Genomic DNA, 14383 nt, shown 5'->3' with positions numbered 1-14383 from the left:
TGTAAAATTTAAAGGCAATTTAATGAAACTAAAGTTTAATAGAAGATTATTGTTTCTGAGAATCAGTCAGGAATCCTGTTTCTACTGACATTCATCAGTCTTATTAGAAGAGCATAGTAAATCTATAGTTTTGCCAAGCATGTGGTTCCACATAATGTGTAGCCAGTTACAAAAACCATTCATGTTTTGGTGTCATTGACATCCCAAAATGTTTTCAGTGTGCCAAATATTATATGACTTTCATGTGGCTGTTAATCTTATATGACAAACTCCTGGTGCTTATATTCAATTTTCTGGCCTTGGAAAACACTTTAAAATATGTTCTTTATTAAAAGAATGATTAAAATAAAAAGTATTTGATACCTGATTACCAGTGATTGTTAATTTTCCTTTAAAGAGTTTGTCTTACTAACACTGAATATTTGTTATTTGGTTTTTAAAATGTGTGTATGTTAGTTGTTAAATACTAATCTCCTAGAATATGCTTTCTTCTGTACAAAACTTTAAATCTTCATCCAGTCTCAGAGGCGTCTATAACATTACATGACTTTAAAAACGTTGCTATTAAAGATCATATTTGTATCCCCTTAGATTTCCATGTATTGCAGTATAATATACGAGTTTTAACAGTCTCGCCTTTAAAACAGAAGGACATTTTCTCACATAGAAGTGAAACGAAATAGCATAGCAAGAATTTTCCTCATCTCCTGAAAGAATGCTCTTGAGCTTTCACCTGATCTTAAAATAGATATCACGGGAGCAGTTACAAAGCTTATTACAATCAGGCACTGCTCATTGCCTTCAATCACGAGTGTAATTCTACGGTTGTAAATACATCTTGTCAATTAGAATGGACTTAGTTTAACCTGCCTCTCCTGCCCTTCCTCTCAACAAACCTACTTGTACATGAGCGAGATAATTTTGGGGAGGTGAACTGCATCTGGCTAGGAAGGAGTTAATTTTCATCATAGCAGCCCATATGGTGCTGTGGTTTGGATTTGTGACTAAAACTGTGTGTTTGCACAGCGTGGAGGTTGTCTCTGTCCCATTCTAACCCCTCAGTGAGTAGGCTGGGGGTGGGCAAGAAGCTGGGAGGGGACACAGCTGAGACAGCTGTCCCAAACTGACCAGAGGGATATTCCATACCATATGATGTCATACTCCACAATAAAAGCTCAGGAAAAGGAGAAGGAAGCAGGGGACAGTCATGGTTATGGAGTTTGCCTTCCCAAATTACCCTGATGTGTGCTGAAGCCCAACTTTCCAGCAAATGGCTAGCCATCTGCCTGCAGAGTGGAAGTAGTGAATGTATTCGTTATTTTGCTTTGCTTGTGTGTGTAGCTTTGTTCCACCTAAGCTGTTGTTACCTCAGCCCATGAGTTTTCTTGGTTTTGATTTTCTGATTCTCTCCCCCATCCTACTGGGGGAGGAGTGAGTGGGTGACTGGGTGGGTGTTTAGCTGCTGATGGGGTCAACCCACCACAGTAGGGATGTGTATCAGGTGCTAACACCTGATTATCTCTTACAGCATTTCTCCCCTGCTTTTAAGGTTTAACAAAATGCAGATTTAAAAAAAATGCTTATGTTTGGAAATTAATATTGTTCCTAGCATGCAGAAAAGGATAAGGGGGAAAGTTTAAATGTTAAGCCAATGATTAAAGATACAGACTTCCAACTGGACTATCATTGCATGAAAACGCAATTCTCCATGAAAATGGTACTTTGGCAAGTAAAGGAGAGATTGTGAGAGGCCTGGGTACAATTCCGTATTTGTAATACAAGCATCTATGCAGTGAAACCCCTGCAGTTTCTCTTATCCTAGCAAAACCCTGCTCAAAGTCAGGTTTACGAAATGCAGATTTAGCTGAAAAGAAAAATTGTAAGGGAAAAGGGCATGGGGAGGAGAGATGTGGTCTGAGAAGTCACACTGACTGTCAATGGCTCTTGGTGCTATAAAAAGATGATGGTTTTGATGTAAGAAAACTTGTGTATCTGCATGTCATATGAACAATGATTCTGTTTAAGTTTAGTGCCTGAACTGTAAACAATGCTACTCAGGTGGTTACACTCTGTTCACATGAGTGAATGCATCCTCTGAGCTAAGCTGAATTCCTCAGAGATCACAAGATTCTAAAGTTTGGCTTAGGTCTGTCCCAGTGTAGACAATGAAAGAAGAAGCCCAAACATGTAATATGCACCTTAGGTCAGGAAGCAGAGGAAGATCTAGTATGTTCTATGTTTCCTCAGAAAACAAGTGGTGAGCGTTTTTACAGATGATTTGCTTTGCCGTACTGACATAGTAGGGCCACACTGAAACAGTATCTGGCCCTTTGTGTGTCAGGTTATTTACACATCCTTGCAGATGTTTCAGATGCATTTCATCATCTGGGACCACATTTTAAAAGCCCACAGCCACTTTTAGCACCTGCTTCAAAAGTGTAGTTCTCTTAATTTTAACAGCTCAAATGATACAGAGGTTTCAGATGGATTTTATAATGCTATTGCCAACTAGGACTACCAGTGCTTTTGCTCTCCATTTTCTTTTTGCAACACAGGCATCCAGAAATATTTATTACTTGGTAAAAGTATTTATGCATTCAAGGGATGAAATATTTCGTTACTTACAGGAGGCCCATCAGAACCAGGAAGGCCAGGAAGTCCAGGCTTGCCTTGAGGTCCCTAAATGCAGGAAGACACACATCTTAAGAACAATAGTGAACATTCTATCATTTGCTAGGATGATGAAGGATCATCCTTGCGGAGGATTGGTATGTCCTAAACCAGCAAACTACCTTAATTCTTTTTAGTATTTTAATCTCTGTTAAAACAACTGGCGAACCCACCCCAGGTATAGAGTAGCTATAAGAAAAATAGTAATAATTTACCAAAAAAAAGGAAAAAAAACCCACCCATATCCAATACATTTAACTCTATGAGCTAAGGATATAAAATGTAGTTATACCTAAATCCTTTGATAGGGATACCAGGGGTAAACAATAAATACAACAAAACTAAACCTAGAAAGATACTATCATACAATATATAAGCACAAGGCCTGTTCTTACAATCTTTAGCAAATACAAATCACCCATATTTTTAATGAGGAGCTTGCCTGAGAACAGGCTTCAGGAATTACCCTATGAAAATGAACACACACAACATAAAGTGGGGAAGAATTCTCCAATGTACAAAATTAACTATTATTTAGAATTTCAGGAATAAAAGGATTCACCATATGAAAGATACCAACAAGATTAAGAGGCAAAGAGTACAGGTTACAGAACTCCAGTGCTCATAGCTGAAAGGCATGGTACAACTTTGTGAAAGCCTCTGGAATGTGTATATTGTGGTTAGAGTAATACTTCTTAGGCACATAGGCAGGTAAAAAGCATGCATATTGTTTCCTAAAATCTCCTTCAATTTCTTCTAAAGTGTATACTAAACAGCGAATGGGAGCAAAATCATATAAGAATCAACAGAGCACGAATTCAGCAAAAGGGGAGAAAAGTAAAATTAGCGTAAAACTCAATAGTGACACTTTTGAAATTAACAGAAGGACATGTACAGACAAATACATCAGGACAAAAAACCCAAGTCACACTACAGTATGCCAATTACACTGCAGAGTTATGTCAAAATATATCCTTGAAAAAGAACAGTCAGGCTCGAGTAGGTAAAACTTTGTTATATAAAAGAGACTAATAAAAATAATTTTCACAGCTTGCTGTGAAATTAACATACAAGTACACACTGTTTAATATTGTAGGTGGGGTTCTGAAGCTAGTAACAGAAAATTAATCCAAAATAAAGGGATGAAGTTATGTATGTGAAAAAGTGTGTATGAGAGGAAAGCCAGGCCTCCATCAGTTATTCATTTACTTGATGATTTCGGGAAGATCCACTAATCTTAGGCTACTATTCTGTAAAACATAGCAAAGCCCTTTAGCACATAAGCAAGGTTGTTGCACAGAACTGACTGTGAAATACCAGAATAATGCTGTAACTTACTTTTTCACCAGGAGGTCCAATAGGACCTTGCGGACCAGGAAGCCCCTATTAAAAAGAAACCAGTGTGAGAAACCAGGGAGAACAATATACATACATTCACTCTACTAAAGGTCCCTCATTAATCTGTTTAAAAACACTGGCAAATACAAGTGGCTTTTTTTCCCCCCCTTATGAGTTAGATCAGGAGTTTTGTGTGAGCCTTTTGCACAAGCCACTATTCTGGCAGTAGGTCTGTAACAAGATCCTATTCAGAACCCTCCTCCAGGTGTGGCCGTTCCTGCTGCATTCCAGGAACACTGAATGAGTCATTTTTCTCCTGAATGAAAAATCCCTCTGAAAGCTCATTTGAAAACTCTGCTCCCAGTGCCCTCGGCACATTTGCAGTATTATTTATAAAATCCTTGAAGCTTTATCAGTTTTACACATGAAAAGCTAACCTTTTAGTAATTTCCATTTATTAAACATTTGCTGCACATTACATCGTATTTCTTGAGAGTTATTTTACACTTACTTGTGGGCCTGGGATTCCTTGCTGACCAGGAGGTCCCGGTTCCCCTTGAGGACCCTACCATGCAAAAAAATACCAGGGCATTAGGTTTGCATTTCTGCACTACAGATCTTCATTGTCAGGACTAAAAGGAATACAAACTCATCTTTGTTCCTCTGTCTTTAAAGTCTACCACTGACTTTCTATCCAGTATAATATTTTTTCATGCTAATGAATATCATGGCCTTTTCTTTAATAGATAATAACAGCCCACACATAGGACCTAAGCACTGGAGTCCATGGTGCTAAAGGAGCTTGAGAGAGAGCGTGGTTAGGCCCTTTGGCTGAAAAGTAAGTAATAGAAGGCATCTCTTGTCTATGTAAGATCATAATGAATCTGAATATTTTGACAGAAAAGTTTAATTAAATGGAAGGAATGGCATAGCGGCAAGGACAAGAGAACGTGGAAAGGATTTTTAGAATCCCCTCCCTTTTTAATTCCCAGCTTACTCACCATGTTTCCTTTTGGGCCTGAAGGTCCATCAACACCTGCAATGCCCTACAACAAACAATATAAACATGAGCCACTTTCAGTGGACTTCCGTTTTTCTTCTGGTAATTGCAAATAGAAAACAGTTCATACGTACAGGTTGTCCAGGGGGTCCAGGTGTACCTCTGGGGCCCAGTAATCCTCGTGGACCCTGGAAGAGAAGAAATACTTATTAACACCTGCATGATTTTTTTTCTGAACAAAGAGAGGCCCAGGAGCAAGACTAGGCAAGGGATGTCTAAGGGGTAGGAAGGATGAGGGGAAGGCAGCATACGGGTGGAGAGAGAGAGAAAGAAAGAAAGGAAAGAAAGGAAGGAAAGAAAGAAAGGAAGGAAAGAAAGAAAGAAAGGAAGGAAGGAAAGAGAGGAAAGAAAAGAAGAAAGAAAGAAAGAAAGAAAGAAAGAAAGAAAGAAAGAAAGAAAGAAAGAAAGAAAGAAAGAAAGAAAGAAAGAAAGAAAGAAAGAAAGAAAGAAAGAAAGGAAGGAAAAGATTCACTGATAACAGATTCTCCTGAAGGCCACCATATGTCTGAACAGGATGTCAGTGGAAGGGCAAGCTTTGATTTAGCCGCTGTATGGTCATTTCAGAGAATGGTAGGAGATAACTGTTTATATTTCCTGGTGCAGAACATTGGCACAGTATCTTCCACTGAAGTTTCAGCTGTGTCTTGGCCTAATGATCTGACCTGAATAGTAGCATATGTTTATACTCCTCTCTTTAGAAAACATGATGGCCTGTCATACTCTATACTACTATTCTAAGTGTAAACCAGTGCTTTTATCTGTAGTAAAGACCCAACAAATAACTAAAAATTAATAATAATTGTATTATAATAAATGCAAGGCATTCTGGAAACCAAAATCAGATTTTTACTTCTTACCACTAAAAAATTCCACAGAAGACCAATAGCTATTCTCCTAAATAAGGTGAGCAAGATTTGGTCTATAGCATAATCTTTTGGCTTTATAGTATGTAAATTAATATTAGTTTTCATCATTTGTGTCATGATCCATGTCACGCTGCTGAAGTAGGCAGCACTGTCTCCAGTCTCCTCATGTATGATATAGTCACAAATCACTAACTCTCTGACTCTGTAGTGACTTCTTCCTACTTTGCGAGTAGGCAGCAGTATATCATACATTTAGGGTAAAATTCCCCTTTCTAAGGCTTGATTTCCTGCCTGCAATGCAGGACTCTGCTCTGCAGTGACAGCACCTGCAGAATTCCAACTGACAGCAATGGAAATTCTGTATGTGAAACAAGAGTGAAAATACACAGTGAGGCACAGTAGTGTGAAAAAAAGAGAAGCAGCTAGGCTTTATTTTCTAATAAATAGGTGTTTGGAAAACATTCTCAAAGCAACAGGGGCTTGGTTATACTGTATTGTATCAAGGACTGCAGTGACTGTTTTACACAATAGGATAGGAAATAGCCTTTGTGATTCTGGAAGTTGTGTATACGTGGCTGGATATATCTCTGATTTAAGTCTAATCCTGTAAATAGTGTTTCAGCCCTAACAAAACTGTTCATTTGTTTGCTTTTCAGCCAGAATCCGTACTGTCTATATACACACAACAGTTCAATAGGATGGAAAAAAATCTGAGAGCGACTTTTGTTTGTAAAAGAAACAGAAGAATAAGAAAGCATTGCTTACAGCTTCACCTGGGAGACCTCTTGGTCCAACTTCCCCATCTTCTCCCTGTTTTTGTACAAAGGGAATAGAAGTTTACGTAAAAAAGAACATGTATCATGACCACATTCCCATTACACCAGGATTCACTCTAGATTTTACTGTGTAAATAGCAACTTACTCTTGATCCATCCTCACCGGGTAAGCCAGGAGGTCCCTGTGGGCCACGGTCTCCCTGTAGAACACGGAAAGTCAGAAAAATAATACATCTGTTGCTGGAAACAATAATGGATGGGCAGGGAAACGAAAAGAAATTTGTTAGCTGAAGTCTGATGTGTCAAAACATGTCTTGACACAATGATACAAATCTGTAGGTTATAGTACTCAGTCAAGTGGTTTATTACATTAGTATAAAAACAAATGAACATTATTGAAACAATGCACTATTTGTGTTTGTAAAATTTTGCTCTGTGATTATTCTTGGCCCCAGAACATACATAAAATACTGCTACAAAAGGCAGTGTTGCCCACATTTTTCTTTGTCTCACCAGCACCTTCCCCCTCCTCCTATACAATGTGTTAATGCCAGTAAAATAAGGCATGTGTACACGGGTCAGAAGTTAATAAACCAGTTGGTGGACCCTGGAATATACATGGTGAAGTGCACTGACCACCTTTCAGAACCATGCACCCTGACACCAGTCATTGAGAGCCTTGGGACTGATTTGTCTGAGGCTTTGGAAGGCAGCCAGACTTCCACACTTCCCCTCAGAGGCTCAGGCTTTTCAAGTCTATATATGCAGAGCCTCAGTAGATTCTGGACCGTACTTTCAGGATTTATTTTTCTTTCCCTATTTCTAAAGAGAACCAGTGTGCTTCATAACTCAAACACCACTGACTGACCTCTTTCTGGGCAGCGGGTTTTTAGACTGTGACTTCCTTCTGGCATTGGACAACAACCAAGTATTCATGCTGTTTTCCTTAATTTTATCAGTGTCTCCAAGGAACTTGACCACAGCTGTGGATCCTAGCAGAGATATATGGAGTTACACTTTAGTGGCTCCATTCTTTAGTCTTTCAAACTTTCCTAGGGAATCTTAGGTAACTTGCTCTCTTACTCCAGAGCTATCTAATATTAGGGATGTCAGGATTTTATTCTACTGCGTTTCTGTCTTCTATAAATTGGAGTCAGCATGGGAGAGGATGAAATTCTATGAATTGCAATTTCATACCTGTAAGATGAATTAATACAGCAATTTCTATATTTTGCCAAGTTTTGGAACTACTCAACGTGATCTGCTGGTACAACATGTGTTTTTCTACATGCTAAATGACACTCCTGAAAGATTACATGAGACACATGATCTGTGCTCTGGCTTCCAATTAATATGCAGGTGAAGACTGACTTAAGCTTTCAAATATTGAAATAGTTCATCCCCTCAAAGGCTACCTTTCTTGTCTTGCAATCACATGGCATTTAGAATTAGATTAGGAGCTTGCATTCAGTGTCCTGATGTTGTCAACAACCTGTTGTTGAACAAAACTTCCTATCGTTATAAGCATTCTCAGTTTTTCAGTTCTCTGATTCTTTCCTTCAAATGTTCTGTTAAAGCCTGAACTTCTTTTTCCTTAGACCTTTTCTTCTAGTATATAGTGTCTTGCTTTTATTCTGGAGAAGGGTTATGCATCTAGTGAATCTAAATAAGAAAAGTTCAAAGTCATAGATATTGAGGCTAAAATGAATATTACACCATGTGGTCTGATCTCCCCAATGCTGGAAATCAGAGAATCTCATCCAGTAACTCCTGTTTGACCACTTGTGTTTGACAGAGGCATAACCTCAGAGTGACGTCCAATTTGCAACTCATAGTTCAAATATGACTAATTCTAAAAGTAGTCCTAAAACTTCTACTCTGAAGTTATGGGTTTTCAACATTAATTCTCTTACAGTTGAAACATAACTACAACAGAAAAAATGCTTCTCTTGTATTTCTTTCCGTGCTCTTTATTTTAAGCAAAAGAGAACTGAATATTTGTATCATATGCTGTCAGTATATATGAATCCAAAGAGCTGCAGCTATCTGATCTGGCTTTGAATTGAGCTGCTTTCAGAAAGATCATAGTTTGTATTTTTACGGATTTCCATAGAAACATGAGAACGCAGAGATTTTTAGATAATGGAATGAAAGAAATGATGAAAAGAAGTCATTATTTTCTTTACTATTTTGCAAATTTCAATCCAAACTTACTCTTTTATTTTAGTTTTTTTAATTTTTTAGGAAATATGAAACAAATAGAATATTTTTTTAAAAAAAATAGTTTCTTTATGACTTGGAAGGTCCCACAGACAGAGAATTCTAGTATTGCAGGTTGGAAAGCAGACACGCATTCCCTGACTCTGAACCAACTTCTGCTCAGCCTTCAGAGTGAAGTAGTGGCAAGAGCTTAATGTCTAGCCCCCTCTGCTGGTCACTTGCTGATCAAGCTGGATTTCAATTACGTGATGCACTAACGTCTGTACACTCCTTAAGTAAAATGGAATGATGAAAGAGGATCAAGACATAACTGTACGACACCAGAATTTCTTTTCCCATTGCAAACAGAACTCAAAAGTATCCTTAGCTGCTATTACAAAGAACTACATTATGGGCCAGTAGCCAACACAGTTGAGATTTTCTGGGAAGTGCAGCAACCGTGTTAACCCATTGAAGGGTGAGAGCTGTAATCACTCCTTGGTCATCAATCTTTAGCACATATGGGAATGGTTCTGTTGACGTTCCCAGTCACTGTTCCTTTTATGGTGCATTGCACTTACAAGGACAACAGTAAGGGAGGTACATTCAGTAGATTATGTTGTTACTAACATCTTCATTAGTGGTATAATTTAAAGCAGAAATCCCCAGCTGTGACTATTTCTACACTTTGTAGGGAAAGACGGAGTCTCATCCTACAGGTTGGTATGACATAAGGAGCAAGTACATCAGTTGTTTTAAATATTACTTCAAGTTTTCCTAACTTATCTGACCTGACTTTGATCTTTCTTTAAGCTGCAGTTGTTGGAATAAGCCACACTAAACAATTCAGTTTGCAATTCAAATATTCAAACGCATTTTTTGAGCAAGCTTATCAGCAGGTTAAAATTTGTCATGCTCCTGATAAAGAAACTTCATGCTAGTTTCCTTTTCCTATTCCCATTTCCTTTAACAATCACTTTAAATCCAACAGGGAAATTCCTTACCTAAGAAAATTAGAGCAAAACCTAGCTGAAGACGTGGTCTGAATTCTGAAAATATATTTAAATTATTAATATATATATGTGCATTGTTTTCTATTGATTGATATTACTAAAATGTTTTATGAGGAATACATTAACTGAAAATATAGATATTATTCTGTAGTGTGAAAAGCTGACATTCTGTTTTAACTTCCCCATAGTCCTTAGTGCTATTCTTAATGAATAGTGCATTATTTCTGTGACAGTATCAATTTGTTGTTGTATAAATATACATGTTTTTCTTACCCTGTTGCCTTTGTCACCAGGGAGGCCAGGTAGACCATCAAATCCTCTGTCACCCTAGGAAAGATGAAATCACAGCTCTAGTAAATGACCATTACATTCTGTATTAGTCTGAATAAATTGTGCCTTCCCTCTAAAAGTTAATTTCTACCCTTGGTTATACGTACACTTTTGTTATTGAATGAAACACATGGAGGGGAGCACAGAGACCAAACTCAAAACATTTGCTTCTATGCATTAAAGCAAGAGGAGATGCCACATGAACTTTTTCACTGTGCTGTAATTATGCTATTTATAAAAAGAAGCCTACATTGAAATTAAAAGCTTGATTCTAGCTGCACTTTACAGTTGCAAAACTGACTTTACTGTTATTGGTACTCTGTAACTACAAACTGACTCAGAGGGATAGGAATCATGCCCCTAAGAATCAAGATACTTCCAGTTCTGACTACTAGCCATTACCATTAATTACCATATTTTAAACGGTTGATTCATTCTCAGCTTTTGCATCTGACACAGCTATCTGAAACCTCAATATTTTCTCTTGAGAGAGGAATTTGTGGTTGGCCTGGAAGAAGCTGTGGTACCTACATAAAATCTGTCTAGCCCATTCCAAGACTGAAATAAAGCCTCAAGTCTCATTATTATTTACCTTTGCACCAGGTTCTCCTGGCATTCCTCTGGCACCATCAGCTCCAGGACGTCCCTGCAAAACCCCAAAGGGGCAAACATTTGAAAATGCAGTGGAATCAGATAATATTTAGATATATCCAAATAGAAACTATTTACCCAGAGCGGGATAGATCCATATGCTACCTACCCTTTTTCCAGCTTTTCCACTTGGACCAGGGGCACCTTGAACACCACGAGGACCCTGAATTTAAAGAGTGTAATTCTTAGAATCACGTTCATGTCAGTGAAAAGCTAGTTAAACATCTCACCTCAAGAACAGGATAAGATTTTTTTGGTAAACAAAGCTGCATTTTTTCCCAGGAGATGGATTCTGGTTTCCAAATTCCCATTAGTTTTAATAGCACATAGGCATCCAAACTGGTCTTTGTACTACCAATTTTAACATTAGTTTTCATGACATGGCACTACACATGGCATAACTGGTCCTTTTAACATAAAAGCTTCCTGCATTCTTTTCATGGCTTTGAAGATCTCAGTCCTGTGGTTTGAAAACCCTTCTTCCTCTCATGCCAAGATTATTTTAGTCACATAATAATTATTTGATGAAAACTAAAGAGTCCTTATTTCAGATTCCCAACTCATACACAAACATAAGTTGTGCTGGTAAACAGCTCACATGCTGTCTTTGCTTTACACAGAACAGTTTTAACTAGACTAAATAACCGCAGACTGAAAAACCTAATTCCACTTTTTTAAGCACATATAACTTTCACTGATGATTGTGTGGGCATATGTTTCTGTGGAAGCTTTCTCATCCTCCACCCAAATGTATCTTCTTCAGGTGAAAATAGCAATGGTAAGGACCAGCCATCCAAAAATATTGAGTAGTAGAGAAAAAATACTAAAAATATAAGTAAGCAAACTGAAACACTGAGCAGCTGTTCAGAGTGCTTTTTTGTTTAATTGCTTTATTTTTCTTCTGCAAATATCCATGTGGAGTTTTAAAACAGGCACTTAACAATGCACCAAATCCATGATATTGCCTGAGATCTGGCAAAATCATTGTTCCAGAGACTCCTATCATGATTTCTTTAGGAACCCCCAGCTACTTTAAGGTATAAGCTGAAAGATTTCAATGTGTTTCAGTGCTCTTTAACATCACTGCACAGGAGCTGATATAATAGTAAGCTGAGAAGAAAAGCATGCACTGATTCCTAAAGACTTATTCTTGCTATGTCATGTCTTTCTTGAAAATATCCTGTTTAATTACCAATTAAATTCAATCTCTCTCACCTTATGAGATCTGATAAGGACAGAGCTCAAGGTCATACAATTGCAGACTGACATATGATTATTTAACAGAGAAAAGAGCCTGAAGTGACAATGTTAAAACAGGTTTTAAAGTGATAACACTCTATATGTGATAATTGCTCTTCGTTATATAAAGATTGTTATCTTCATATTTCAAAAAGAACAATCAAGCTATTGGATTTAATTAGGATAGTATTGTAAAAGCCATTTTTCTTCAATTGCATGTGGAAAGCATGTCATTGATTGATTTCTTCTAAGTGATATGAATGCATTTTCTTAAAGATAAACAAGCTCAAACATAACAGGCAATATTATTTTACCTGGGGACCTGGTTCACCACTTTCACCCTTAGCACCTGCTGCTCCAGGTCCACCCTTGATGAAAAAAGCAAAACACATTGTTTAAATATACCAAAACCTCTTTAAATGAATCTTACTTTCTATACATTAATTACAGGGAGAAAAAAAAAAGAACAAAACAATCCCCTATTCATCAGGAGGTGTGAATTCACCGTTTGAATCTGTAGATACGCCCTGATATATCATAGTCTAGACGCTGGGCCTTAGTGGCCCAAAATCTTTCTGTCGCCAAAGAAAACACCCATCAATTTGAATGGGATCAAATGTAACACTTTGTTCTACATTAATATTTGAGAGCTAAATATGAGCACAGTAAGAACATGTCATGCAAATAGAAGTGCATCCACTGTAGGGAAGGCAACAGGAATGAAAGCCACCTCTTTTTACCTTTATCTATTTCTGTATTGTACAGAAAAAAAAAACAGAGTCTTGGAGTTCAATCCAAAGATCTCTACAGTCAATGAAAAATAGCCTGCCTAATCTTGTTATGACCTTCAGTGATGTTTTAATCAAGGTCTTTGTGCATCTGGCCCTGGAGAAGTGGAAAATCTATATAACTGCATCTCTTTACCATCATTAAATGATGATAGAGACTTTCTGAGAAAGTTTTACTCATAAACAGACCTAAACCAGATCTTCATCCAGGGTAAGATACTTTGCATGGAATCTGGGGCAGGACCAGTCAAAGTAAGTTTGTGTTTTCTTAATACTGGTCTCACAAAAACAGACAAAACCAACCAAAAATTCTTGACATGCTCACATAGAATACAGGCTCAGGGAAGGAACATACTGAAGTTTACTATTATGGGCAAAAGGATTTTTGCATTTCTGACCTCTGAAACAGGTTGAGACCAAATGTATGTATTTAATATGAAACAAATCTCGTAGACCCTGGAAAATTGATAGTCCTCCAATGTTCATCATAGTGACCATTCAAAGAAAGAAGTGGTCTCTGACTTGGCTTAGTGCCGAGTCTAGCATCCTGGAGTGGGAAGATTGCCACCGACCTTGCAGGTATTGAATCAAGTCCTAAGCAAATTGAAAATCAGATCCTGAGCCGGTACTGGCAGTGGGGAGAACAGTGGCTTTGGTAGGTGGTGGCTGTCTGTTTGGGTTTACCTGATGTAAGCTCTGCTTTTAATTAATACAATGGATTACATTTAATATCTGTAGGCAGAAATCCATTTTGTATTCTATGTTAATTAAGCATGTGAACTCTAGACTCAGTTGAAGTTAGACTGGGGCTTTGACAGTGCCACGTTTAAGACTTTTAATAACTGATATGTTTCTAAATGTATCTTATTGGCTACTAATAACTTAAAAAAATACAATTCATATTAAGAGTAAAAGCTCCAACTGTTTCATTCTTAAGATAAGCTGGGCACACAAACAATGAAAAGACCAAAAATCTGTAGATGCTTCTGGAACTGTAGGCCAAAAATGTTGCCAGATCAAAGAGTTGGATTTCTAGAGCCTCCTGGTGGCTTACAAGCAAAACAACTATTACTATTATTCATTTGTTGAACTTTGCATGCATAAATTCATGAAGGCTTTTAAAACATGAACGGGTGAGTGTGAGGCCAGGCTATACCTCAGCTAAAGGTATACAACGCACTGTCAATATTATACCAGTCTTTAGAAATTAATTCCTTGCTTACAGCAGTTCTATAGTTACTTTGTCTGCATAGACTGAACGTTATCCTGCAGGTCTCTTGATTTAAATACACTGCTGGAAATAGTGTATTAGTTTGTTAAATAGACCCAACGTGTTTGACTATTTGAAAGTATTCCATACCTATGATGATCAATCAGGAGTCTGTGAGCCAAATTCTCTGCTTGGTAGCAACTATTTACTTCGGAAGAATTACTCTAGAAAGGAATTGGTCTT

General features: G+C 37.6%; 1 protein-coding gene across 3 annotated transcripts in view; it reads right to left on the bottom strand.

The window, feature by feature from the left end:
* COL11A1 (collagen type XI alpha 1 chain) overlaps window positions 1-14383 on the bottom strand; it is a gene marked incomplete at both ends in the record, with an annotated part of 162576 nt that overhangs the window by 81393 nt on the left and 66800 nt on the right. For all 3 annotated transcript variants that reach the window (XM_082483933.1, XM_082483935.1, XM_082483934.1), the window contains 11 exons: window positions 2626-2679; window positions 4009-4053; window positions 4520-4573; window positions 5010-5054; window positions 5143-5196; window positions 6700-6744; window positions 6857-6910; window positions 10196-10249; window positions 10845-10898; window positions 11013-11066; window positions 12457-12510. In XM_082483933.1, the coding sequence (XP_082340059.1) occupies window positions 2626-2679; window positions 4009-4053; window positions 4520-4573; window positions 5010-5054; window positions 5143-5196; window positions 6700-6744; window positions 6857-6910; window positions 10196-10249; window positions 10845-10898; window positions 11013-11066; window positions 12457-12510 (567 nt within the window). The remainder of the gene's footprint in view (window positions 1-2625; window positions 2680-4008; window positions 4054-4519; window positions 4574-5009; window positions 5055-5142; window positions 5197-6699; window positions 6745-6856; window positions 6911-10195; window positions 10250-10844; window positions 10899-11012; window positions 11067-12456; window positions 12511-14383) is intronic.

This window comes from Vanellus vanellus, assembly GCF_965231255.1.
Source record: "Vanellus vanellus genome assembly, chromosome: 5".
NCBI classification, from domain to species: domain Eukaryota; kingdom Metazoa; phylum Chordata; class Aves; order Charadriiformes; family Charadriidae; genus Vanellus; species Vanellus vanellus.
The sequence above is the reverse complement of the archived record's forward strand: the minus strand, read 5'-3'. Positions and strand labels throughout refer to the sequence as shown.